Raw genomic sequence first — 26,725 nt, 5'->3', positions numbered from 1 at the left:
TTTGTGTGGGATAAACGTTGACAATTCATGGGTATGACATTGAAAGGTTATCTTGGTTCAACTACTATTATACCATGAAAAAGTCTGTCTAATGAATATATTTCAGTAGATGATTTGATAGTAAAACGGTTACGATTGGTGTTACTGTATTAGAGTTGACAGTCACAAAAATCTCATTAGTTTTTCATATTAATTTTTAACTTTTAAATTAGTTTTTCTATTTCGTTATATTTATTCTCTTTATTTTCAAATATAATTTTGTAATTCATTTAAAATATATTCAATAAAATTATTTAAATTGGTTATTATTGAGAACTAGTGTTAATTTTTATCATGTTCTTTATGGTATTCACAGGAGGGCACCATCAATAAATTTAGACCAACCAAAAGGCATCGCTGGCCAAAAATATTGGGAACCGCTGAATTCCATTGAGTTAAAATTTAATTTTTGAACAGATTTTGTGTTACATAAATGGGTGGAAATTTATCGTTTTCTGTAGTGTTGTCTGTTAGAGAGAATCTATTTTTGCTTATGAATGGAGGTGCAAGAGTAGCATTGCTAGTTCTTTTTTTTGTTTAAGTATCAGGAAGGTTGAAGTCTTGAGCTTTGAGGTGAAGTATTTTTTCTATTGAAATCTATAGGAAATAAAAAACACTTGCGTTATTCGGAGTACAAAGCACTGTAAACAATTTGTCCCAACAGCTAATAATAACCGAATGGATATACCATTAAAAGTTATAATATCATTAGGTATTACTATTTACTTATAATGCGTTATGCTTTTATAAATAATCGAAGTATAGTTGATAGTAGTAAATTTGTAAATAATTGTTAAAACTCAGTTTGAAGTTCGATAGGCCCCAATAATTTATAGGTTACCCATATATAAACGAGTTGGTTCGTTTCGAAGTCTCAGTCTCTTAAATATAATAAATTATAATATGTAGTTTCCTAGCTCATAATATAACATGATTTTTATTTACACGTAAATTAATTTTATATTTTAATTTACCTAAAATTAATATAACCATGTGTAAATAAGGTTTTATTTTGAGAAAAAATTATGGTAAACATCTCAATTTAATAAAAATACAGATTAACTTAAAATTAAGTTTTAATCATTCTTAAACTTTATTAAACGATACATAGGTACAGTATATTGTATATATCAGTATAAATATTCAACATGTTTATTTATATAATATACACACATTCATATATAGGTAATAATTATTATATTATAATATTATTTACATAAATTTAGTTTAAAAAATAATTTAAATATAATAGTATTTTTAGTTACCCGCACGTAGATATATTAAAATATTATTTTATAATAAAATGAAATAATTTCTGTAGCTATAATTATAAATATATTATTATTTTTTATTTTTTAATAATTAATATTTTAGCTTCTTGTACCACGAAGCCAAACATAAGACGAATAGCGACATGCCGTTTACAGTTGATATTATTCACCAAATCATCTTTTTATTATATATCGAATGATATAGCTTAAAAAATTTATAAATATAATATAGTTTTGTCTTATATAGGTACACCTAAGTATGTAGACACGGGCGTTCTTACTCAGTGGGGTAAAAGAATTGTTCATCCTCCCCTTGAAATTTCTAGAAAACACTTCCTTTTTAGACGTATTTATCTATTAAAAAATGTAAAAACAAAATAAGTAAATTCATTATTATTTACTATTTACTATTTATTTATAACTTATAAATTTATTATATTATACATTTATAGCCTAATTAAATACTTAATCGACAGAACAAAAGTTATTGTAGTAAATAACAACATAATAATAGGTAGATACTAAAATTAAGTTTACTATAAAATAAATTTTACAGGTAATACAAAAATAATAATAATAAATAAAAATATAATTAATAACACATCAAGTTATAATTAATTGATGTATCTAAAAAAACAAATGTCTTTTTTTTCAAAACATTATTAAGTTAAAATATATACAAAATTACACTTGTTGTATTCCGCTATGTATAGGTACTTGATATTATAGTATACGCTATAAAGTATAAATATAATATTTACTGATGAGCATTGTAGTGATCATATTGTATAATACCATAATATTCTTAAAATAAGAACTTCAGTATAATTTTATGAAACTGCGGGGCATTCTAAAACATCAAAAATACAATACCTAGATTAGTTTTTATAAATAATAACCTACTAAAATAATGCACTTATATATTCATTATCATTAGTGCTTTTATAATGATAACTAATAAATTTCATGGTCATAATAAAATAATTTTTTTTAAATTTAATAGTGCTTAATACTTACACATTACTAAGAATTATAATAAAGTTTAGAGTTTGGTACTTAGCGTTCTAGTTCACTAATTTTATATCAAGCATAGATAACATAGTAACATACAAAATATAAGTAAGAAATATTCTTATTCTAAAGTATTCTTTAATATGAATAATTATATCAACATTATTTATTGTGAAAATTGGATATAATGTACATTATATAATATATATATATATACTAGATATATGCATAAAAATATAAATTAATAATTATAAGTTCCCATCAAAGCTAAAATTGTTTTTAAGTAAACTATAACATATTTGTGACGAATTGGTTTCTATGTTTTGATTTAGGTATAATAAAGAAAACATTTTGTCGATTTAAATGAATTATACAATATACCTACTTACATTTTTAGTTATAAATAAACGTGAAGAAAATAACCAGTTATAAAAAACAGTATAATATCACATAATTCACATATGTAATAAGAAGCTCATATACACAAAGAAACCATTTAGAGTGCACTCGAAACAAAACAATGTACCGTGAATAAATAAAATAGAACAAGAACCTGTCTGGTTGTCTCAACTAATTTAGTCACGCAAGAAGTCCCAAATGTCACTTTAAAGGTAATGACGCATAATGTTAAAATAAAATTACCTACTTTACAATCACCCATATCTATCCCAATGACAGAAAATTGAACTAAAACCATGGATTCACCATGTCTTACCGAAGTTAAACAAAATTTAGCGTTACTGATAAGTGACTGTTATTCATTAAGGAATTTGTCAAAAATTATTTGACAATTTTGTATTACATTATATAATAAAATAATTATATTATATTTTATTAATATTATTCAAAGATTTTTGATACTAATAAATTATTTCACTGATTAATAATTTTAAAACTACGGTAAATTCATTATACTTTAAACCACAGTTTACCGTACACGCTAGTAACCGTGATGGTAACGAGGAAACTTGTACAAAAAGTTTACACTTTGGTTTTTCAAATACACTGAGGTATAAGTTTTATACTTGCGTAGTCATACAATCGCAAGATTTACGGCCATCATTCATATGCTTAAATGCTTATACTCAAGAGTCAAGACTCGCGAGTAGAAAATCGTAAAATTTCCTACTGGTTAAAATGACCATTCAAGAAAAATATTATGGCAATCTGACCTAACTATTTTCACGCCACAAATGCGTGTTTAGTACCTAATGTACTGGTGTGTGATGCGACGAAGTCTTGTGCGTATGTACATATATTTTTAAGTTATATCACTTTAGAGTCTTTAGACCCGATGAAACACGTTACTCGATTTCAAAGGATTTTTACGTTTCGAGGATGGTGCATCTAGATAATAATGATACATCAGTCACCCATATTGTTTCCAAGTTTCCGCGTATATTATGAATACTCTTCGAACATTATTTACTCGTAAAATTTATTGAATTTACATATATTGGATGTATATAGATTTTTATATTTCAAGTAAAATCTCGGTAAAATAGTCACGTTATGTTCCGTCCAACATTGTTCTATGATAATAAATTACTATAGATTAGTGGTTCTTAATCGGTGTTCCGTGGACTTGGTATAAGTGTTCCGCCAAAATTTTAAAATCAGTGAAAAAATATCCATAAAATAGACTACATTTTTAGTCTCATTACCTTAAAATTTTGACTTTTATGGACTTCTAAAACCACAAAAGTATAAGACGTTTATAACTGTATAGAATCATTTTAGGTTTTGTTGATTTATTTTTGTATATAAAAACGTTATCGTTAACCTTTTTATAATAAATTATAAAATTTAAAAACGTATACAAATACTGTTTGATTTTACGGCTGTGTACCGCGAAAATCTTATAAAATGTTAAGTGTTTTGTCATTCAAAGAAAGTTAAGAACCACTGCTATAGATATATGTATACTATAAAACATATAATATGTGTACTAAATCTGCAGCGGTATTTTATCATAGCCATCAGCAGTATAATTGGATAAAATGAGTACAAAGTGTCTAACAATAACGTAATTAAGAATATCAAATAGTTTAAAATACGTAGATTCAAGATCGTTTAACAGTCTGCATTCAGATCTTAATAATTATTGTCGTTTAATAATTTGTCCACGTTTATTTTATTCTGTTTTTCAATATACCAAAAGTTAAACTAAGTGACAATTTTATTCTAAGTTTAAAAAGCATTTTAAAGAATTCAGCAAAGATAGTTTTTAATCCTATGGATTAATTTTATTCTGTAAAATTTGTGACGTCAAAGTATCCAGTAAAAAAAAAATGCTTTTTATATAAATTAAATGCTTTCCGAACCCTATAAATTAAGAAATTTAATAGCAAATTGTCATTATTAAATTATAATTTGTAATTATCACAAATTGTGTGTATAGCACTTTTTATGCACAGTTACCAGTAGGTTGCAGCAACCAAAGACAATGTACCTAAACATGGGAGGTGAGCTTTAAACATGTTATTTGTACCGATGAATAATTCCTTAGAATTTTGCATATTTTTTTTTAGACGACTAACGTTCGTACTTTAAATAATTTTTCGATTTTACGGTTGAATCAATTTATTCTATAAGATCCTTTTATAATTTGACTCGATTTGTGTTATTTATAACTCGATTAAACCAATAATGGTTTAAATATAATAAAACTCATAATGTTTTGGCGTGTATAGATAAAGAACGCGTCACACTGCATGACTTGATTACGATTAGATATAAGCGTAGACATAACGCCGCAGCGTGTCCTAATTTTATTATACGTTTAAACACCTACCAGCCCGTCCTCTGCTGCAATTTGTCGGCGAGATTGGAGCATCACTTAGACACGGTTACCGTTAAATAGTTGAAATATTCTTCAAACTACCGCGATACAATATAATAATAATATCATGTACTCTGGCGACATTACAGCGTTACAATATAGCGGTAGTGGATTACCGACCTACCGGCCACCTATCGCTTAACTCTCTACCCATAACTACCCGTTTACCGACGGCACAGAATATAGTAGTTACCTATGATAATAAAGTACACGGCGAGATTACTAATAATTGTACTTACTGCACACGGAACAGCCCGATTCGTCCGACCCGTCGCCGCATCCGTCGCGACCGGAACACAGCACGGCGGTTGACCGGCACCGACCGTTCCTACACCGGAAAGGGCATTCGGCCGGACTGTGACGGTAAGCACCGCGGACCCGTGTCAACGGGTGCGGAGGACGGGCGGCGGACGTCCTGTTGCCGATGGTTATCGGTGCACCGCCTCCGCCACATAGACCTTCCAGCTCGTCCGATTTGTCGGCGCACGTCACGACCGCGTTGCACAACTCGTATTCCGGTAAACACTGACCGTCGCCGCACTGAAACGTATACGCCGGACACCCTACAAAAACGTAACAAGGATCGATGAATATTGCCATTATAAATTGTTCGTTCTGCAGCGTACGTATTATTTGGCTACTATAATATTATGTAGGTATTGTAGTTATGTAAGTTATATACTTATTGCTTACATATGATAATAACTTACATAATCACAACTGGTTAATTGAATTCAAATTTAACCCATTCATTACAGTGATCAGTGATCTACTTAATTCCTAGGTCGTGGTAGTATGGTACACTATAAATCTATTATACAGTAGGACGCTCATCTAACTGTCTATTATATTTATGTATGCAATTAAATTTTTTACACTTTAATTTTTCCATTTTATATTTACTTCCCTCTTCAAAAAAATGATAAAATTGTTGATTTCTATATAAATATATGAACGCGTACATTTTAAATTGTTTATTTACACAGTATAAGTTAAAACGTAATGATCAATTTTATTTATGTACTACACAATCAAAAATAACTTATAACTACTATATTGTTTTACCTTTATGTTCAATGGCGTTGCATCCTTCTTCGTCGTCCCCAAATGGACAATTTTTTACACCGTCACATCGCGCTGATCTAGAAACACATAAATTACTGAGGCCTTTGCCAGACCGGCAGGCAAACGTGGTAATTGGACATTGTTGATTACCCGAACATTCTTCATCTGAATTATCGTCTTCCCCACAATCACCTGTTCGGCCATCGCATACAAAGAACCAACTAATGCATTTACCACTAGATCGACACTAAAAAATATCATTAGTGAAATTCTATACATTTTAATATTTTGAACCACGCTTAAAATAAATAAATATCATTTTATTGGCAATGCTAATTTAGTAAATTTCAATCAAATTTACTTACTTGGAATGTATTCTGTAAGCAACCTCGAGTTTTTGCTGTACACTTATCGATTGTCTTATTGTTTGGTAGACAATCACAAATTCCATGTAAGCATCTTGAATTTTCATCATTTCGCATACACTGTGCATCGCTAACACACGGAAATCCTAGACTAATACGTCGTTTGGGTTCTCCCTTTCTTAACATAATACCTAAAATTACATAAATAAAGACGTTTCATTATTTTTTTTAAATATTTGAATTTCCCTATTTAGTATAAGTATAGATACCATTTATAATTTATAAACAAATAAAAAAATTACCTGTATTACCGATTGGTTTCTTATGCACTTTTATAGATGAGTTATTAAAAATTATTTGGCTTTTATTTTGTGAATCTTTTAGTGGACTTTTTAGGTAAATTTTGATTGGTGATGGTGTAGGCACTATAGAAAATTGAGGTTTAAATGTAATGTTCTTCGATGCGATTGTTGTGTAGTTGAGAGAAATGACAGATGACTGATTGTTCGTCACCGGAGTAGTAGTAAATTGTATACCATTATTCGTTAAATTTGTTTTTATAATGGGCCGTTTTAAAGGAGGCATCTGTGGTTTATTGACTGGTCGTAATGGTTTTATTGTTGTAGTAGTTGTGAGTCGTAGATCATTCGTTTGCCAAGGTCGTTTTTGGAACGGTACTTTTTTTTTAAAATCTGGTTTACTAAATGGGTATTTAAGTGCTGCATTATTAGGTTTAATTAAAGTGGAATTCTGTCCTTTGTATATACAGTCCTGGGAAGCAGAATTGCATATGCAAAAGCCAAAAACACCAGGTATGGTAAACTCGCATCGATTATTTTCATCCGACAGTGCACAATGAGTGTCACTGTAACATACTTCTCCCAATTTGGCAGCTGTGAAAAAAACAACGTACAATATATTACGATAATCAATTACATTAATGTTATAGTAATTTTATTGAATAATCAAATATTTCAGTTTATTTTTAAATTAATAAATAATAATGCATTTTTCGTATTAATATTTCATGTTTATTTATTTATTTTTTATAAACTTTTATTAATACAACTATTATTCAAGTCTGGTTTATAAGTTGAATGTGTTTTATAAGTAAAAGATAAAAAAATGAATAGCAATAGTTTTTTATTAACGAAAAATAACATTGATGATTAAGATTATGGTTTCCTTTTTAGATTTTTTTTTCTTGCTACAGACATTTTATATTATTTTGGTTATATTTATAGACAAGATTTGAAATTTTAGTATAATATTTTTATATTTATTATCTATTCATAAGACTGAAAATGTGGTTAATGTCCAATTAAAGTATTTACTTAAATTCATTTTTTTCACGTAACCTATACAAAATATACAATATACATAATATAATAATAGTATGATAATAACATTACATAAAAAAATATCCAGTATAGAACGATGTAATACTTTATAAACTTGTACTCTTATTGAGTATACATTGGATATTGAATGACGTTTAGATAGGGATAAATATTTTTTTCGTTTACTGCTAACACTAACAGTTAAACCGTACGGTGTTTAATATGGAAAATACATCTAAAATATGGTTTAGTCGAATGTCCCACAATAGCATTCTTTTAATCTGAACCATATCGATGAGGAATTTTTTTAAATCGATGTATAATAGAATCTGGCGAACCAAATTGTGCTGTACATAATACTGATGATTTAAGCTGTAAATATACTTTTCAACAGACTATACTAATAAGAGTTTATTGCACTTTGAATTTTAATTTGTTGCAAAAAAATATTGGCCTATAGGTGTAATACCATTTTTCCTTTCAATAAAAATATAATAATTTAAATCCCTTCACGTGTAACAGAATAACACATACAACTATCAAGAACAATACAAAGTCTCACGTAATAGGTATTCTATAACAATGACCTCCAATAATCCGTATGCGTACCCGTGTGTGTATATAATGTAGATACCTATTACACACCTGGAACGTTTGAGTGTTATTATTTTTTTTTTTTTTTTTTGACATGGATATACAATCTGTTATGTATTATGAAAGCATCATATTAAATGAAAACTAACGGGTTCCTGTATGGCTGTATGTTAATGAACGACGTCAATGAACCAAAGGATCAGGGAAATCGTATACGTTTTTCACGTGAATGAATTATTTCTATATTTACATCATGAGAACCAGTACCAACGTTTATAATATGATAATCTTTATTGTTTTCAAACGATGCACGTAATTATTAATTAAACTTCACACGAATACTAATTAAATTAAATTGAACGTTGTAATAAGAATTGAATTTTAACAATGTCTCTTGAATACATGTCTAATATATTACAGTAAAATTATTGATATAGTTTAATCGAGTACCTACATACTATATCTTCTTTATAATAATTATTAATATTATTTATTATAATAATTTAATGTATAGTTCTTTTTTTCCATATAAACGTAATGTGTGTTAACGAATTTGTTTTAATTTTTAGTCCTTATATTCAACTATAGTTTACATTTATTAATGTAGATATCTACATAATACATACAGTTAATCAGTATTTTTATTTTTCACCAATTTATTTTTAAAGTATAAATTAAAACCCTTATTTGTCAAGTTATGTTTAAATAAATTTGAACAATGCATCTAAATTTGTATTTTTATTTAAGATATAAATAATATTATAATAATAGTCATCATTATCTATTCAGAATTCACATTGTATTTATTACACATGAATATAATTTAATTATTTAATTTACTTTATATTTGTAAGTAATAATACTATCACATAATTTCACTATATATTAACATTAAATAGTAATCATTAAATAATATTACTTACGAGATAAACATGTATGTCTTCGATACTGCCAAAATTTCGATTCACACTCACATACGTTATTGAGACATCTACTATTAGCTACTTTCAATGAACATTGCTCGTCTACAACACACTCAAATCCTAAAAGTGTAGCTGTAAATTAAAAAATATTAAATTAAAATCAATAAAGAAGACTTTCATTTTTAAATGGACTACTTTTGAATAATATAATAGAAATTAGGTCTTCCAATAATTTATAACGTATTGTGGGTATGTATGTTTCAATCGTATATAATAATAATTTAATTATCCAATGAGGATGTTGTGCCTGGGGCTTTCATGAAAGGCGCCATGATATAACGGGCAATACTAGATTTTATTACTCCTGAACAATAAGCATATATATTTCTGTTCCAGATTTTATCATCTGAACGTTAATTTAATCTAAAAAAACTCAATGATAATAAACATTAAGTATAATATTATATTTAGGTGTATATATATATATGTTGATACTTCTGAACTGAACATAGGTACATTATGAAACCGTTTTTATTTATATTTGATTATGATTCGATATTTATTTTTTTACATATAATATTTACACAAATTATTTAAGATATAAATACCCATTTAAGTTTTTAAAACGTACATAACTGAAATTATTTATTTAACTAGTAATAGTAGTAATATACATAAACATAATTTAAAGAAAAAACCATATTACATCATTAAAATAGAATATAAATATACAAATTAAATAACTATTATAATTTTGTTGAAAATTTAAATTTATTCAATTCAAAAAACGTAATTTTATTAAAATAATTACTAATTTTTTTTCTTATTATTTTATTTTAATGCAATAGCTTTTATTTTATTTATTTATTTATTTTTTTTTTTTTTGTACAAATATATAAATCGCTTAATATAATTTTAAAATCACCAAGGTAAACATTTTATAAAGTATAAAAATTACTCATAAAAATATTTGACTTACTACCTTTTAGGATTTAGAAGATAAAAAACAGAAAAATAATAATAGTAATTTCTATAATTGTAATCTAAGTTGAATTTTAAATTATAAATGGTATTGTGAATTGCAATTTCTCAGAACTTTGATTAATTATTTATCTTAGATTTTAATAAGCTCAAATTTAGTAATATTTAAAATCGTCTAAAAATGTATTAATTAATCACGTAAAAACGTAAAAACGTGACTTCAAATAACTTACACTGTAAACACGTATTGTTCACTCCTGCATAGTAAGGTAAACAAGAACAAATTCCAGTCTCCTGGTGACATCTGCTAAATCCTGTGTCACAATCTTGGTTAGAGAGACACATTTCACCTAATTTTACTCCGAGTGTTTGTCCAAGAAAATTCTATAAATAACAAATTTGAAAATTAAATTACATTTTTTGTCTTTAAAGGTTTTCAAACAATCACAATAACTGAACATAATATGATGTACAAATAAAAATTCTTATATTAAATTTAAATAAAAACATACATACTTAAAATTTTACTTTTATTCGGAAGAATCAATTTATTATAGTTGTATGTACTACATACGAGTACATAGCGATAAAAATTAATATACTATTCGGAGCCCCATAATCCAAACATCTAGTCACGATATTATTTTTAAAAAATGATAATTTATTAAAAAAAGTAGATTATTGATATATTTATACTTAGAATTGATGAAAATACGGTTATTTATCTACTTTAAAAATATAAGAAACCGAACTTTTAATATATCAGCTTTATGAATAAATAAGTGACTGCTTTTAATCAAATAGGTAGAACTATAAAATGTACTCTAACCAAATATTATGTTAGAGTCGTAAATAGTAAGAATAATGACTTTATTAGTTGTTGTTATAACTTACAAACCATCTTGTTTCTGTTAATATATTGACACGAATACATGAATTGTACATAACAATTGTTCTGTCTATTTTAGATCACATTCTTCTGTGTACACGTTAAAAATATAAACGAAAGTGTCAACATAAGTAAATAAAATAATATAAGCTATAATGAGAAAAAATATCGTTCAGAATGAAATGTGAATACGACTGAGAGAATATAACATGTCTACAGTTTACACCTAAATACCGTACAATATAATATAAATATATATCATATATGTGACATTTCAAAAAATATATATAATATATATTTTATTATTATATGCGTGATACTGTAATTTATATGACAAGTATAACTAGTATAAGTACTTGAAAAAATTGTGAAAATATCAGTAACAAATCAATTTAATAAAAATTATAAAAGTAAAAGTATGTTTAACAATAGAATAAATGGTAGATTTTTTCAACATTTTTTACCATGAAGTGTAACTTCAAACATCTATAACCATTATATATGCATTAAAATGGAAGACCAAAGACTCCCCCCTCACAAACAAATTAAGCTCTAAAAAAGTATAAATAAATAATGTAATAAAGTAATAAATAGACAACTAATAATATTGATATATATTTCGAATTTAGTCATTTATGTCCTGATTTTTAGTTGAGTTACAATGATGCAATAATTGTAATAGTTATGATTATAACAATATAGAATATGGAAAATACATTTAGTAATAATAAGCTTACCTATAACTAATAAATAATAAAAATAAACATTTTTGTTATCAAATAATACGAGTTAAATTAAAGAAAATATTTGTAAGATAAATAAATAAGATTTATGTTGACACTTTTGAAAACTTCAAACCGAATTACAAATATTCAATAAACTATTATTATCATGTTCGAAAACGAGATTATTTACGCCTTTACATATTATTATGTATCTCAAAAAATATGGTTACGCATTGTAACATCACATGTGCACCGTCACTCAACAAACATAAACCGAATAATAAGAATCTTATTTTATGTATTACCATTCTCACATTTCTCACGTATTACCGTATTTTAGCGGGAAAGTCTTATTCGCTCATACACAGACTTATGCCGTTACACCAATACAATGTTATATAGTTTTAGTTTGTTTGAAATCGTGTTTTTTTTTTAGTTTAAATCAATTTTATGAATAATATTTTAACAATACAACAATAAATAATACATTTGTAATATGTTGGGCAAAAATATAATAATATAGAAGGTACTACTTAGTACTTACTGTGATAATCTGGTTTTTGTGGATTTTAAAATACGTGGAAATTATTTTACAGTTAATATCGATAATTATAAGAGTTCAACATAATAAATCAGCATGCATCATACACTCATAATTAATAACTTATAAGTAATAACATCAAATCAATGATAAATAATATAAAATAACAGTTAATAAATCAAATTTACATTTTGAAAAACCTATAAATAATTTAACGAAATATCAATTTGATCAATTGAACCTATGATCTATAAAATATACATTCATAATAATTAATTGCAAAAATATGTGATTTTCCGTCAACCTATTCAATGTCTAATACATTTTTGTCGCGTGATTGTCGTGTACAGTGTTTGATCTATTTGTTATAGAAATGGTCTAGTCAGAGACAGACGGTACCGTCAAGTGTCTGATCGAAATTTAATTTAACAAAAAAAAAAAAAACTAAAATGTAACGTTTACCAGTTTGTCCTAGTCTTCATCTACCGGCTGTCTACAACTCACAATACCCGAATGTAAGATTAAAAGATATATATTAAATGGTACAACCATCAATCATTATTATTATACTCATTATTCTGTATAGCAGTTGTATGTTTAAGTATAGATATATACAATTATAGACTATATCAATAGAAATTAAAGAATAGCAAATACATCAAAATTAAATGTAACTATTGTAATATTAATTCAATTTAACCTGAAACGACACCATGTAGGTATATAATTAAAAAAATGTAATAATTTATATATAAATGATTGATAATAGAAAATGGATAAAATATACCAGCTAAACCTTTGTCAAAAAACTATTATATTTATATATGTATATTGTATAGTATAGATATTAAATACAATTCAATAATTTTATTCTATACACGTAGATATATTGTCTAAAAACTAATTGACAATATAAACATAAAAAGGATCTTAGTATTTCAAAAAGTATATTTTATATTATTATACTATTATAATAGTATTGCAATAATTTACAGATAAAATAAGAAAAATATGTGGTATAATCAAAATATATCTAAGAACAAAATATCTTGTACTAAAATCCAGAGTTAAAATAACAACCAAACGGATAGACCAAAATTGGTATTCAACTTAAAATATTGAAAATAACTTGTTTAAAAAAAATAATAAAATATTCGATATTTTTTTTTTCATAGTAATAAAACTGAAAATTACATTAATATTGATTAACGTTTAGCTTATTTGTTATCAAGATACACAGGACAAAGTGTAATAAGTTTTTTTGCATCCTTAAATATCTTGTTTTTTTTGTGCATGTTAATTTAACGTCTCTAACTCTCTATAGTCAATTTTTGTTTCATAATCGTAATACTTATGTGTATTATTTTTTTTTAGTGTTTGAATAATTTGATAATTATGTATTACCAGTATTACCTACAAAATGACGTATGAATAGTGGAGGAAAATAATATCAAAAAAAATCTCAATATAGTATTTATTAAATAATTTATAACTGTCACTTAGCAATCAATAAATAACATAATCATAATTAATATTCCGTAGTTGTCTTAATTATTTTTTATATTTAATTATTTTAATCCTAGATATTTTATCCATTGGATATTTTTGTAAAAGATATTTTATCCTGGTATATTTTTTGTTTTTATTTCGTATAATTTTAGATAAAAGATGTCGTTTATTAAAAAATTTTTAAATATAAATAAATAGTTATAAAATATATAATTTATTTACTGAGGTAAAAATGCTTCATTAATTGTTTTAATTATAAACCATGGCATTTTATTAAAATATTTTCTGCACATCACAGTAAACAAGTATAAACTGATTTTAAAGAGTTAAAAAACGATTTACTAAGGTAGTATATATTAGCTTCTAAAATACGTAAAGTATGTTAACAAATAATATGTAGTTAGTTTATTTTTTTATTATTAGTGTTCTATTATTAATAAACTATCATTTATCATTACTAAATATGTTCAATATCAAGTTATCCACTGGGTCATGTTTAAATTATATAAATATATGTAGGTAGAAGGTACCTACCAAATTCTAGATATGCCTTTGTCCAGCATGAATAGTTAGGTTTAAGTACTTACTACAAATCTATTCGTGCTTGAAGGCTATGGAATACCATCTCTTATTCTCTTTTTATAATCTCTACTGTGTAGTTTATTGAAGTCATCAGAATAGTTTATTCTCTAGTACCAGAGGTAGGTACATTTGTGTATAATAATTAATCCTCCATCATCACTAATCTTACACTACATTTTCTACTTGACAAATTTTCTAACCAATGAAAACACACATAGAATAATTAATTTTTAACATAACCCTTTTATTATAACAACTATTTTAATATGTTCATAACAGCACCTACATAACATATATGTTGATATAGGTACACATTTAATGATATACACGCTTTGATTTAATCAATAACATTACACTTAATAATGTATTATGTATTATGTAAAAAAGAAACTGGTATAGAGTAAATAAATAATTTCAAAACGTGCCTAATAGATACTTTTATTTAAAATGTTGTTTTTAACTCAAATTCTCAAGTATAACAAAACAAATTAATAACTAATAATAAAATTTAAATTTAACTAAATGACTACGACTGTAACTGTAGATTATGATTTTATAAATTTAGTTATTTATGAATTTGTTAGGTATTTAAAATATATTATTCTAATTAAAATTCCTGAACGTATACATATATTATAACTACTTCTAAAAAGTCAAAAACTACAAAATGTGATAACTAACGACGGTAAATGTTTTAATGTCATATTTTTCGTTTAGAGAAGATTATTATTATTTTTTTTTTATATTTAATTATAAGGATAACACTATAGGAACCTACATTATTATATCAAATATAATAATGAAATTCATATTGGTATAGGTAACTAAGTTTTCCTGTAATTTCATTTTCCAACTAATACCAATAACAGAAACAAATTTATTATAGTAATACTATACTTATTTTCAATATATTTAATAATATATTAAATCAATTAACTATGTAAAAACTTAAATTTACATAAACTTTTAATATACTCTAATTAATTTACATTTTATTTTAATCTAATCGACTTACCTTGATTACCATGATGAAGCAAATAATCTTGAAGAAATTTAAAATCATTTTATTCAAATTCTGTTGTAAGCAAAATTGTTAAGGTATATGATTTTTGTTTTAATACTTGTAAGATTGTAATTAACTATATAAATGCATTTAAAATGTTAACACGAGATTTTTTCGATATTATCGTAATGTGCAATACTTTATAAGACATAATTTGTAAATACTACGACCCATTCGGTCGCGCACAACACACTGTTCAGCAAAAAAAACTGATCACAACCTAAGAAGCCTGTGTGACATTCTGTCATCCCCACCGAATTTTCATAGTAGCGTTTGTACTATTTTCTCTTGAGAACAGTACCTAATAAGTATCTTCAAAATAACATATTATTTTTTATATAATTTTATCACACTCTAGTACTCTGGAAGTATCTTATTATGTATAAGGCTATAAAAGTAATTAATTATACTTAAATATCAACATTAAATTTATGCAGATATTATTTCAAAAAATTATAAGCCAGGTTATCCTTTCTATAAAAATTGTATTAACATAATAAAATTTGAATAAACGATTTAAAAAGTGTGGGTTAACAACATTCTTTAAGATCATCCTACGAATAAATATAAAAATTTAAAGAATATAATAAAACTGAATATTTTACATTTTTAGTACAAAATATTATAAAAATCAAATGTTTATTATTTAATATAGGTGTTTACTACTTACATAATAAGATAAAATAACATAAACAAATTAAATAATGCATTAAAAATTTTAATAAAATAATTTATATTATAACTAATTGTATTTTTTGCCTTAATACAATTTAAAAATCCAATTGAATTAAAATAAAACAACTCGCTTAGTATAATCACAAATTAGTATTTTAAAATAGTTAATATAGAAAGGACATCGTTAACTTTTAAAAACTCAGAATTATTTTAAGTATACAAATTTGGGGATTGTATCATTGTTTTTAAATTGAAAACTTATTTAAATTAGTCTTAATTTGAAGTAAAGTAATTTTACTAAATTGATAAAAAGTATATTAAAATGAGAATTTTAAATTTAAATTTAAATCATTTTTAATTTTATTAATATCATATGCTATAATCAATAAATCAAAAAATATCTGAATATGGTTAACATTATTTTATAGAATTTATGTTAGCTATAGATATTAATAATATAATAATTAGCATGTACCTATAACATACGAAATATGGTACATTACTAGTTTGATTAACTTAAAGTTGTACATTATTTTAATATAACATATTATCATATATTTAATTGTGTACCAATTGTATAATGTAACATACAATAAAATGGTACATATATAATATAGGACACTTTATCTAATTTTTGTAGGTTAATTTATCATGAGTAAAACTACTATGGAAATTACGACATTTTGTAAATTTAATCTATATTATAATAATATAGGATTGTTTAAATATCAGAAAATAAAGAGATATTAAAATGATATATTTGTTGAATAATATTAAAATTATGATGATATAAAAATATTTTTCAATGAATAGGACAACAACTTATTACTTAACAATGTTTATACAAAGTAAAAATAGTACAAGAGTATCTATACAATTTTTTTTTATTTGATCTATTATAAAATTTAAGTATAAAAATAATATATTATCTAAGTACTCACGTAATTTTTTTTTTTGTTTTCATTTTGAAGCAAGTTTTGAATATTAAAAAATGTACAATTTTAAAATGCTCATACAGTCATAAACTGTTTCAAAATTGTACAATAATTTAGTACTATAAATAATAATTTTACTTTTAAATGTGATAATATCTAAATTTAATATCTTAGTGATATAATAATAATGCAATATTGTTGTTTTATTATTATATGACAAATTTTACTGTTTATACGTCAACTAATACCCTAGAATAGGTTAAAATATATTAATTTTATTATTAAATTTATTAATTATACTTTTACAAATATTTACCTAAATTTGAATATACCTATGCACTAGGAACATATAGTTATTTTTGTATGTTGTCTGTATGTTTAATTTAATTTCAAGTAAATAAATAATACTTTATTACTTTGATAATTGTTTTAACTATAGTTTGTATCTATACTATTTTATTTCATATTCTAAGAAGAGTGGTGTTACAATATAATTTTAGGCTCTACACATCCTCAGGATGGCATTGTTATTAACCCGATAAATAGTTATAATTGATTTAGTTACCTTTAACGAAAAACAACTAAGTATTATTCAATATTTGATAATTCTTATAATAAATAAACTTTTATTAAGGTATAAAAAAAATAATTTAGAATTTCAATATATTATTTTTATTTTATCCTTTAATATTTTTTTGTATAAATACTAACAATTTTACACATTGAAAAAACTTAATTCGCATATCAAGTTTTTTCAATTCAATGAATTTCCGTTTTAAATCATTGAACTTCAAACAATCAAATAACCAATAATACGTATAGAGTTTTTAGTAAAAAAAAATAAACACACTGTACAAATTATAAAGCGTGAAAATGAAATGTAAAACCAATAATATATTCCTGTAAATAAATATATAGATAATATACGCTTTTTAATAACTAGATAAATTATATAGATACTCAAACTTTTTTTTAATTTATAATATTAAATACAATTATATATATATATAAACAGTAAATTAAAATAGATAAAAAATGTATATTACAGAATAGTGATGCCATGTATGATATAATATGTATACTGCATTAGTAAAATCTGTCATAAAACCAACACACTAAAAATTGAACATTCATTATACGCCCACAAACACCTACTGAACAATAAAAAAACAACGTAAATGCACCATATGTAACACCGCAGCTACAGTCAAATACCTGTTAACTGAATGCCTCAGACGAAAAACTTCAGAAATACTAAAATACTCTCCTACAATCTATGCAAAATATCATCACCCGATCCAGAGATGACGTCAATTCTTCTTAAATTTTTAAGACACGAAATTTTTTAAAAACATTTAACATAGACACATATTTTAATCCTAACCCATGTAATTAGAACTAATAGGACTCTTTGTAGTATAATTAAACTTAATATTGTCTTTTATCTATAGATATCCTGCAACGGCTAGGAATGTCTTATTTTATTAATAATAAAAAAAAAAAAAAAAAAAAAAAAAACTTAATTTAATATACAATTAAATGTATTTATTAAAAATGCTAATAGCTATAAAAGTTAATGCATACAAGATACAAACACTCTAATAAAAAAAATCATTATTATTTAAATGCATAAGTTACAACTAAAATTAAACCATTGATTACTAATTGATTACATAGTTGTATGCCTATAAAAAAAAAATGTTGGTCATTTTTCAACACCATTATTGCGTTAAAAAAGCATTTTTAATACATTTAAATCCCGGTCTTATTTACAAATTATAATTATATAAATAATATAAACAAAAAGCGTTCATTTTGATATTCCAATTATATATGCCGTTGCAGCGGCGAGTGCTTTGAAAGCCATGATTAAGATGCCAATAATATAAATAATTAACTATACATCATATATCATATTTTTTATTTACTCGAAAAAATATCGTTTACAATATGGGTGACTGTAAGTTGTTTTTTTAACTCTATGATATACAAAATCCAAATATGTAGGTCTATATGTAGGTCATAATGTATATATAATATATTATATTATATACATATATCATTCATCTATACTTCTGTAGTATCGAGAAAACAATATAAAATAATATATAAGGTATATCATAAATATACTAACGTACAATTGATTTATAGTATTTTTTGCGACTGGTTTCATTTATATCGAATGACTAGTTTTGAATATGTAAAATATTCACGGCCATGACACATTGACAGATTTCCTATTGTTTAACGCTTAAAAGACTAACTTAACTTACTGTAGATGCATGGTTCATATTGTATAGGTACCTATATAATGTTGTAAAGTGTAATCAATACAATCAAATCGATCTAATTTCAATATTAGGAATGAAAAAAGCTAATAAAAATAAAACAATAGAATTAAATGTTCACCAATGTAGAAATCAAATAGATAATAAAATTAATTTTATTTAATAGAAATGTTGATAGATTTTTAATTTATTGACACATCAGTAAAAATGTTGGTTTATTTCATACAATAATACTTATCTAACTTAAAATATGACTTTTAAATTTCACTATATTTATTATTTTATAATAAAATATTTTACACAACTTAATTAAACGCGATTGAAATCCTTCTACTTCGAGAGTGGATAACAATCCAGTTCAAAAACTTTCACGCAAATCTGAATTCATCCGATGGCGCACGATTCTACAAACTGGGAAACAAAACAAAAAATTGACAACTAAAACCACGTGTATCCCCCAAGATTTCCTTCTTTCTGATTCAAGCGAAAACGAAGATCAATAACTAACTAAACAATAATTTTTATGTGATTTGTATGTAAACAAACTTGTAATAGAATATAATTATGCTGGAACATTTTAATTATAATAATTAAAAAAAAAAAAAAATTAAATGCAATAATGCATACGCTAGTTTTATCGCTGTATAATCGATTATTATTAAAATAATAATACCTACTACTCGAAGTGAACAATACTGCGTAAGACTGTCGAAATCATGCATTAAAACTGTATTTTGTATAAAGGTTGTTGTAAAAGTCTAAAATGTTATATACCAACAAAATTAACATATTGCATATCAAACTCACGAGAAACTTTATTAAAGCCTTTCTTAAATATAATAAATTATTATCAGCCTCTCCTCAAATAAAATCTTGCCGCTATACACAGCACGCACACGTCTATATTATACTATTCATAGTATAGAAATAAAATAATAGTATAATATATTAGGTAATTTATTATATATAATAATACAATTTTAAGAAACATACGAATCTGTTTAATAATAAACAACAATAATTTTATTTTATAAAGAGTAAAACGCATGTATTTTTATTAATTCGTTTTGTAAGGTTCTATAGAGTAAAAAACAAATGTTTTCATTCTCTAAATTTGTGTATCAAATAAATAATTTATAAATATGCTTCTTTTCATGTTATTTTTGAGACTTGATAGCTTTTACCAATAATAAAATTAAGTTAAATTTAATTAATAAATATTTCAATAACTGTGCTTTGTTTAAAATGTCTTAAGGTTCTATACTTCAAATGTTATTTTCAATTAATATATTATCGTGTATAACAGGGATGGGCAACTGGCGGCCCGCGTACCATTTTCAAATTACTTCATATAATTTTAATAATTTTAGCGCTTATCTGTATTTTATTTTATTTTATTACATTTTTCGATAAAATGTGGATATAAATTCTTATCTAGTTTTAAACCGAAACTAAATTATTAAACCGTTTAACAGATGAAACCTTGGGACATTTGCTAAGAGTTTCAACTACAGAAATAGAAGTGGATTTTACTAAATTGTCTATTGAAAAACCTCATCCTCAAGTATCACATTAAATAATAATTGTAAATATAAATAAATAAAGATAAAAAAATAAATGTTAGTATATTTGAAGGACCTTTTTTTTTTTTTTTACTTTCTTCTATACACTGCGGCCCGTTAGATTTTAAAGTACTTAAAAATGGCCCGCTAGTTACTTTGAGTTGCCCATCTCTGGTGTATAGTGTCAACAGTTGTAAGTATGGATAAATAAGTTCAACAGTAAATATTGGTGTAAAATATAAGTATATTTTTTGTATAATGCATTTAAATATATTATATTAATTAAGAATATTATTAATATACAAAAATATTGAATAAATTACGCGAAATAAATTAGTTAGGTATCGAAAAAAAATATTTTGACCTCAATGTTTAAACATCATCTTTAAAGTGGTTACTTCAAGATTCGAATCAATGCACTCGAAGGTTATTTAAATCTTAAAATACCCATCATCATAGCATAAAAAGTATTAAGTACCTACTCTATATATTTTACACTAATTGTTTTGCATAGCTGATTGGCAATAAGCAATTAGTACTCATATTGTGGCATGTTTTCATAAGGATAACTGTAGCTAGGTTTGAATGGTCTCCACCCGTAATGATCAGATAGCGGATCATATACGACGTCTTGATTGTTTACCGCAGTCTTTGGTAACGCATTGTTGTTTGACTCGAAAGATTCTCGTGACTGAGACCCCAATAATTTCTTGTTCAATATCAAGCACTGCACCAAACTCAACGGACAACACCACAAATAAATCAATATTTCTAAAATACAAATTTTTAAAATACTTTACTCGTCAAAACTCAAAAAATTACTATTAGTAATATATGGCAGCTGTTTATATAAATTTAATTTAAATTCTGACATAAATATTTTACTATTAATTTTTTAGCATAAAAATATTTAAATTTTTTTTTAGAAGTAAATTACTAATAAAACTAAATGTTTATAATTCTTTTTACTTTTTATTAAAAAATTATAAATATAAATATTATAGTATTATAATACTTACATTTACTATTTTAATTTATACTTATATTATTATTATTGAATATACATAAACAAATCTTTTTATAAAATATCATAGGTACATATATAAATTATATGAAATATTTAAAACCATTGTTTAATTTTTTTATAATACATATTATTAATAATGAAAATAATGTTTCAATACTTACGTAAAAGGATTATCCCAATTACAGAAATAAAAATTAGGAATAAGAAATCCAACACATTTATTTTTATTAGAACCATAGATGTAATCACCAAGTAAAATATAATAAATAGTCTTATGAATTCCAGAATAATATATGGTAGTATTAACTTAATAGAACTCTAAAAATAATGAATAATTAATATTAAAACACAATTATTTTTAATAAAATAATTATAATAAACAACGGTCTGGTTAAAAAGATACCTTAAAAGCACCGTATATTAACGCAACACAACTTATAGTATGTAAAATAAAGTAAATCATAATGTTTGTAATATAATTCCGTGGATCTATAAAAATTATAAAAAAAAAAATATTAATAATACACATAGGATAATTGTTTTTAATGTTAAACACGGTCATTAATTAGTTGTTATTTATCATATAATTTTATAATTAATTTTAATAATATTGTATCTAACCTATCCGTTGACTATTTTCACGCAATTGTTCAATTTCATTATTATATTTATAATGTTTCCATAAAGTTGAATAATCATTAATAATATTATATATTATTTAACAGGCCTGGGAAATGAGCTATTTTTTTTTTAACCAAGACTGAAATTTTCTTCCTTTCACATGAGCCACTTGTAGGTAATATAGGTTTATTATTTTTAATTATTCATTATTTGCCTCCGAAACCTCCTCAATCGATATTACGTTAATCTATAATCATTATCTTACTGTTCTCTTCAAACTGTTTCTTAGGACACTATAACAACCCACCTACCAACTGACACTTAGTACTTGTTGCATAAATATAATTAACAAAACGTATCGATACGTTCATATACATTAATTCTGATTTGAATAATAACATTTCCGATTTAAGTAGATTGAAAAAGTCATTTTCCAACGCTTCAACCGGCATCAAAAATTAAACATTCGGCGATAAGCGTGACAAAAAGTATACTTAACTAAGTAGACATTTTAAAATGTTCAATTGTAACCTTTTTCAACTGCTTTTAAAATCTCAGTCGTATAAATCATGTTATTTGAATGAAGCATTTTATTGATTTCACGAGAAATGGTATCTGTCATACTTAAACTAAGAATGCAAACCATTTCGATTATAGTTGACTGTATCTAAAAAAATAAAACAACTTAAATCATTAAGTTAATTTTTTGTTAAGTTCTACATTACGTTCATAATTTTTATAAGTTATCTATATAAATATATATAGTAAAAATCTGTAGCATAGTGCAAAAAAAGTCAGTATCAAAAAGGATATTTTTTATTTATACATATATATATTTAAAAATAACAACAATAGTTATTTATTCATATAAAAATTTGATTATTTTATATTTTAGGTTTACAACAATGCTAATCACCTAGGAATTAAAATTTTTGATTTAAATATATCAAACTTTTTACAAAAATCATCTGATTATCAATTTATAGGGGAAAAGGAAGATTCTCATATGAAAATATGAATAAAAGTCTACATAACAAACCTCTCCGAAATCATACAAAAATTTAAGTATTGAAAAATAGAATATTTAAAATATTTATAAATCAGAATTTAAATAAATTTATTATAAAATAAAATAAAAGAGGGGTAAGCATGCACGGCGAATCACTTTGTAATTGAACAATGTTTAGCCGTAAGATGTCTTTATGTATTACACTTATTATTATTATAGTAGGTAGGTAAATAATTATGTCGAAGACTTGGATACTTACTCGCTACAATAGACGCGCCAATTATTGGTTTAATTTAATAGATAATTAGGTTACTCGATAATGTAAATCTAGTGACCTCGTATAAATTCATAGAAAATATAAACAGTTATAGATTCCAAAGTTTTTTGTGGTGGTGGGTGGATATATTATGTATAGTACCAACTCTGTGTTTAAGATTACTATTACACCTATATTCACCAATTTATAGCTCTATAAGCATAATATTCACTACCCATAATATACGTATATATATTTATACGTAAATAGATGGAACTAAGAAGAATATTTTTACTATCGGTCTATAAGTAATGTAATAATAGGTACACTTACTATAGATATTAATCCGACGATGATAGTTCCGAGGCGTAAGGGCAGCCATGTACAAAATGTATACATCAACGGCATTTTACATTAATTGAAAATTAAGCATAACCATTGAACTGAAATCATTAGCCCGAAGTGTACTGCTTAATAATACGCATGTATGAGTTAGAAATACGCATGTATAGAAGTATGGAAATAGTAGATAGCTAACGTCGCGTTACACCTAAAGGTACCTATATTTAAATATTTTATACATTTGAATATATTGATTTCTTAATTGTACATACATTACATATATACGAGAATGACATGTTTCAATAATTGAATAATGACCGATCTCAACCAAGATAATGAACGAAACTCGTGACCTGCGATACCTGTTACGACTATACAGTTCGGTTTTAGTCACTAACTCATAAATCGGAATTCAATTTGTGTAAAATGTTTATAGTATATCATAAAATTATAGGGGAATTGGACAATATATAGACCGACAACTATTCGGTCAACAGGAGAATCAACTGACAGGGTCAATCGACCAACAATCAAAATATCAACAACAATAATATACACAAAAATTTAATTTTACGTTTAATTTATACTTTTATTTTAAAAATTTGCCCATAATTAATATTAAAAATGAATCTTTAAATATGATTTAGAACACCTAACTATTATAATAGTAAATATTGCTGAAAGTTTTAAAAATTGACACTTGTTTCTAGTAAAGACTAAAAATAATGTGGTTTACACCGAAATTATGGGAGACTATAACGTTACAGAAATAAATTGGTCATGAAATGAATAAGCCATTATACATATTGTATTATAATGTTTTTATCTAATCGAAACATTTTATCGTGTGACAACGGGCGTAGGACGTTTGCGCATCGCTATTGTTACCAATTACCTTTTTTGTAGGCCATTTGCGCATCGCTATTGTTAAAAAAAGGCATAGATTGTTTTCCTATAACTATTGTTACGAATTACATTTTTTGTAGGCCGTTTGAGCATCGCTATTGTTAAAAAAAGGCTTAGATTGTTTTCCTATATAACATAACAATTTTTATTAATTATTATTACGTAAATTATGATTTCAATAATTACAAAACTATAAATATATACAAAAAATAATCGTCAATATTAAAAAGCAAAAAAAAAAAATTAATACTTTTGAACGTATACTACCATATTATTTAATCATCTTATGAGATTAGATTCGTTATAAATTGCTAATAAATTACTCATTATTTACATTTATAAAAAAAATACAAAATTATTAAAATATAAATATAATCTAAATATGGTTAAACCCGTGTTCCATTATACTTAAAAATTGTTGTCGATTTATTTCCCCACTCGTATACTTAAAATAATGTTCGTTTACGAATTGTATATTTTTTATTTCTTTGTTTCTTAAACAGGTTAACTCTTTATTCATTTTAATATTTGTTTCCACTTGAAACTACAACTGGGGTTCCTAAACTTATAAGTTATAACTCATAAGTCATCAGTTATTAATATTATCGTAACCTATATGTTATCGGTGTATCATCCGGTCATGTCATGTCACTATAGTAGGTAGGATACCTTTTTATTTTTAATTTTCGCGATGCGCAAACGACCAATCAAATTTCTTACCTGAAGTACTAATGATGCGCAAACGACAAACACCGGTGACAACCAGCACTCAATTGATACGCGGTACCTTTTTCAGGCTGTGTAAATTCCATTAGTCTGTGAAGATACTCGCAACCTCTATGTGTATTTTATGTAATATAGATAAAATTAAAGAATATTATGATATTGTCCTGCCACAACAAGACCGAGAAAAATATTAGTAGTGAACAGTATTTAATAGTAAGAGAGAAAATATAGAGATGATTTCTTTTACTGGAATTGTGAAAAAATGTTTTATTTAAATTTAAAGGGCGTGCGTGTGCGTCCATAATCTTAATTTATGGGAGACATAAATTGAGATCCGAAAATATTAAATGACATATATATTATTGTCCATAATTTGATTGTCGGTCGATTGACTCTGTTGGTTGATTGTCTTGTCGGTATTTTGGTTGTCGGCTGATTGTCCTGTCAGTCGATTGACCCAGAACCGGATAATAGGAACCTATATAATGAATACCTATATGTCACGCCAAATGTCTAAGACCTAAGTTGTAAAATTATAGCAATCGATGACCATAAATATACCGGTTGGTGATTACCAGTGTACACACTACACAAGTACCTACGTCAAGAGTTCTTGTAATAGAAAAAATTGTAAATTG

General features: G+C 25.0%; 2 protein-coding genes across 2 annotated transcripts; both read right to left on the bottom strand.

Moving 5' to 3' along the window:
* Window positions 1-2,120: 2,120 nt before the first annotated feature.
* On the bottom strand, window positions 2,121-15,918 carry LOC112598831 (prion-like-(Q/N-rich) domain-bearing protein 25). Its single transcript, XM_025345463.1, has 8 exons — window positions 15,693-15,918; window positions 10,665-10,815; window positions 9,451-9,582; window positions 6,896-7,486; window positions 6,594-6,784; window positions 6,229-6,475; window positions 5,403-5,726; window positions 2,121-2,160 (listed from the first exon to the last, which is right to left on the bottom strand). Exons 1-8 carry the CDS (start codon window positions 15,738-15,740, stop codon window positions 2,141-2,143), a joined length of 1,704 nt encoding a protein of 567 aa, XP_025201248.1. The 5' UTR covers window positions 15,741-15,918; the 3' UTR covers window positions 2,121-2,140.
* A 5,610-nt stretch (window positions 15,919-21,528) lies between these two features.
* Window positions 21,529-24,665, bottom strand: LOC112599112. Its single transcript, XM_025345864.1, has 5 exons — window positions 24,447-24,665; window positions 23,380-23,515; window positions 22,631-22,716; window positions 22,389-22,545; window positions 21,529-21,971 (listed from the first exon to the last, which is right to left on the bottom strand). The coding sequence occupies exons 1-5, from the start codon at window positions 24,519-24,521 to the stop codon at window positions 21,733-21,735; spliced, it is 693 nt and encodes a 230-aa protein (XP_025201649.1). The 5' UTR covers window positions 24,522-24,665; the 3' UTR covers window positions 21,529-21,732.
* Window positions 24,666-26,725: the final 2,060 nt, after the last annotated feature.

The sequence above is a fragment of the Melanaphis sacchari genome, unplaced genomic scaffold, assembly GCF_002803265.2.
Source record: "Melanaphis sacchari strain LSU unplaced genomic scaffold, SCAv2.0 Contig4_pilon_pilon, whole genome shotgun sequence".
Taxonomy (NCBI): Eukaryota; Metazoa; Arthropoda; class Insecta; order Hemiptera; family Aphididae; genus Melanaphis; species Melanaphis sacchari.
This window is presented reverse-complemented; position numbering and strand designations above follow the sequence as displayed.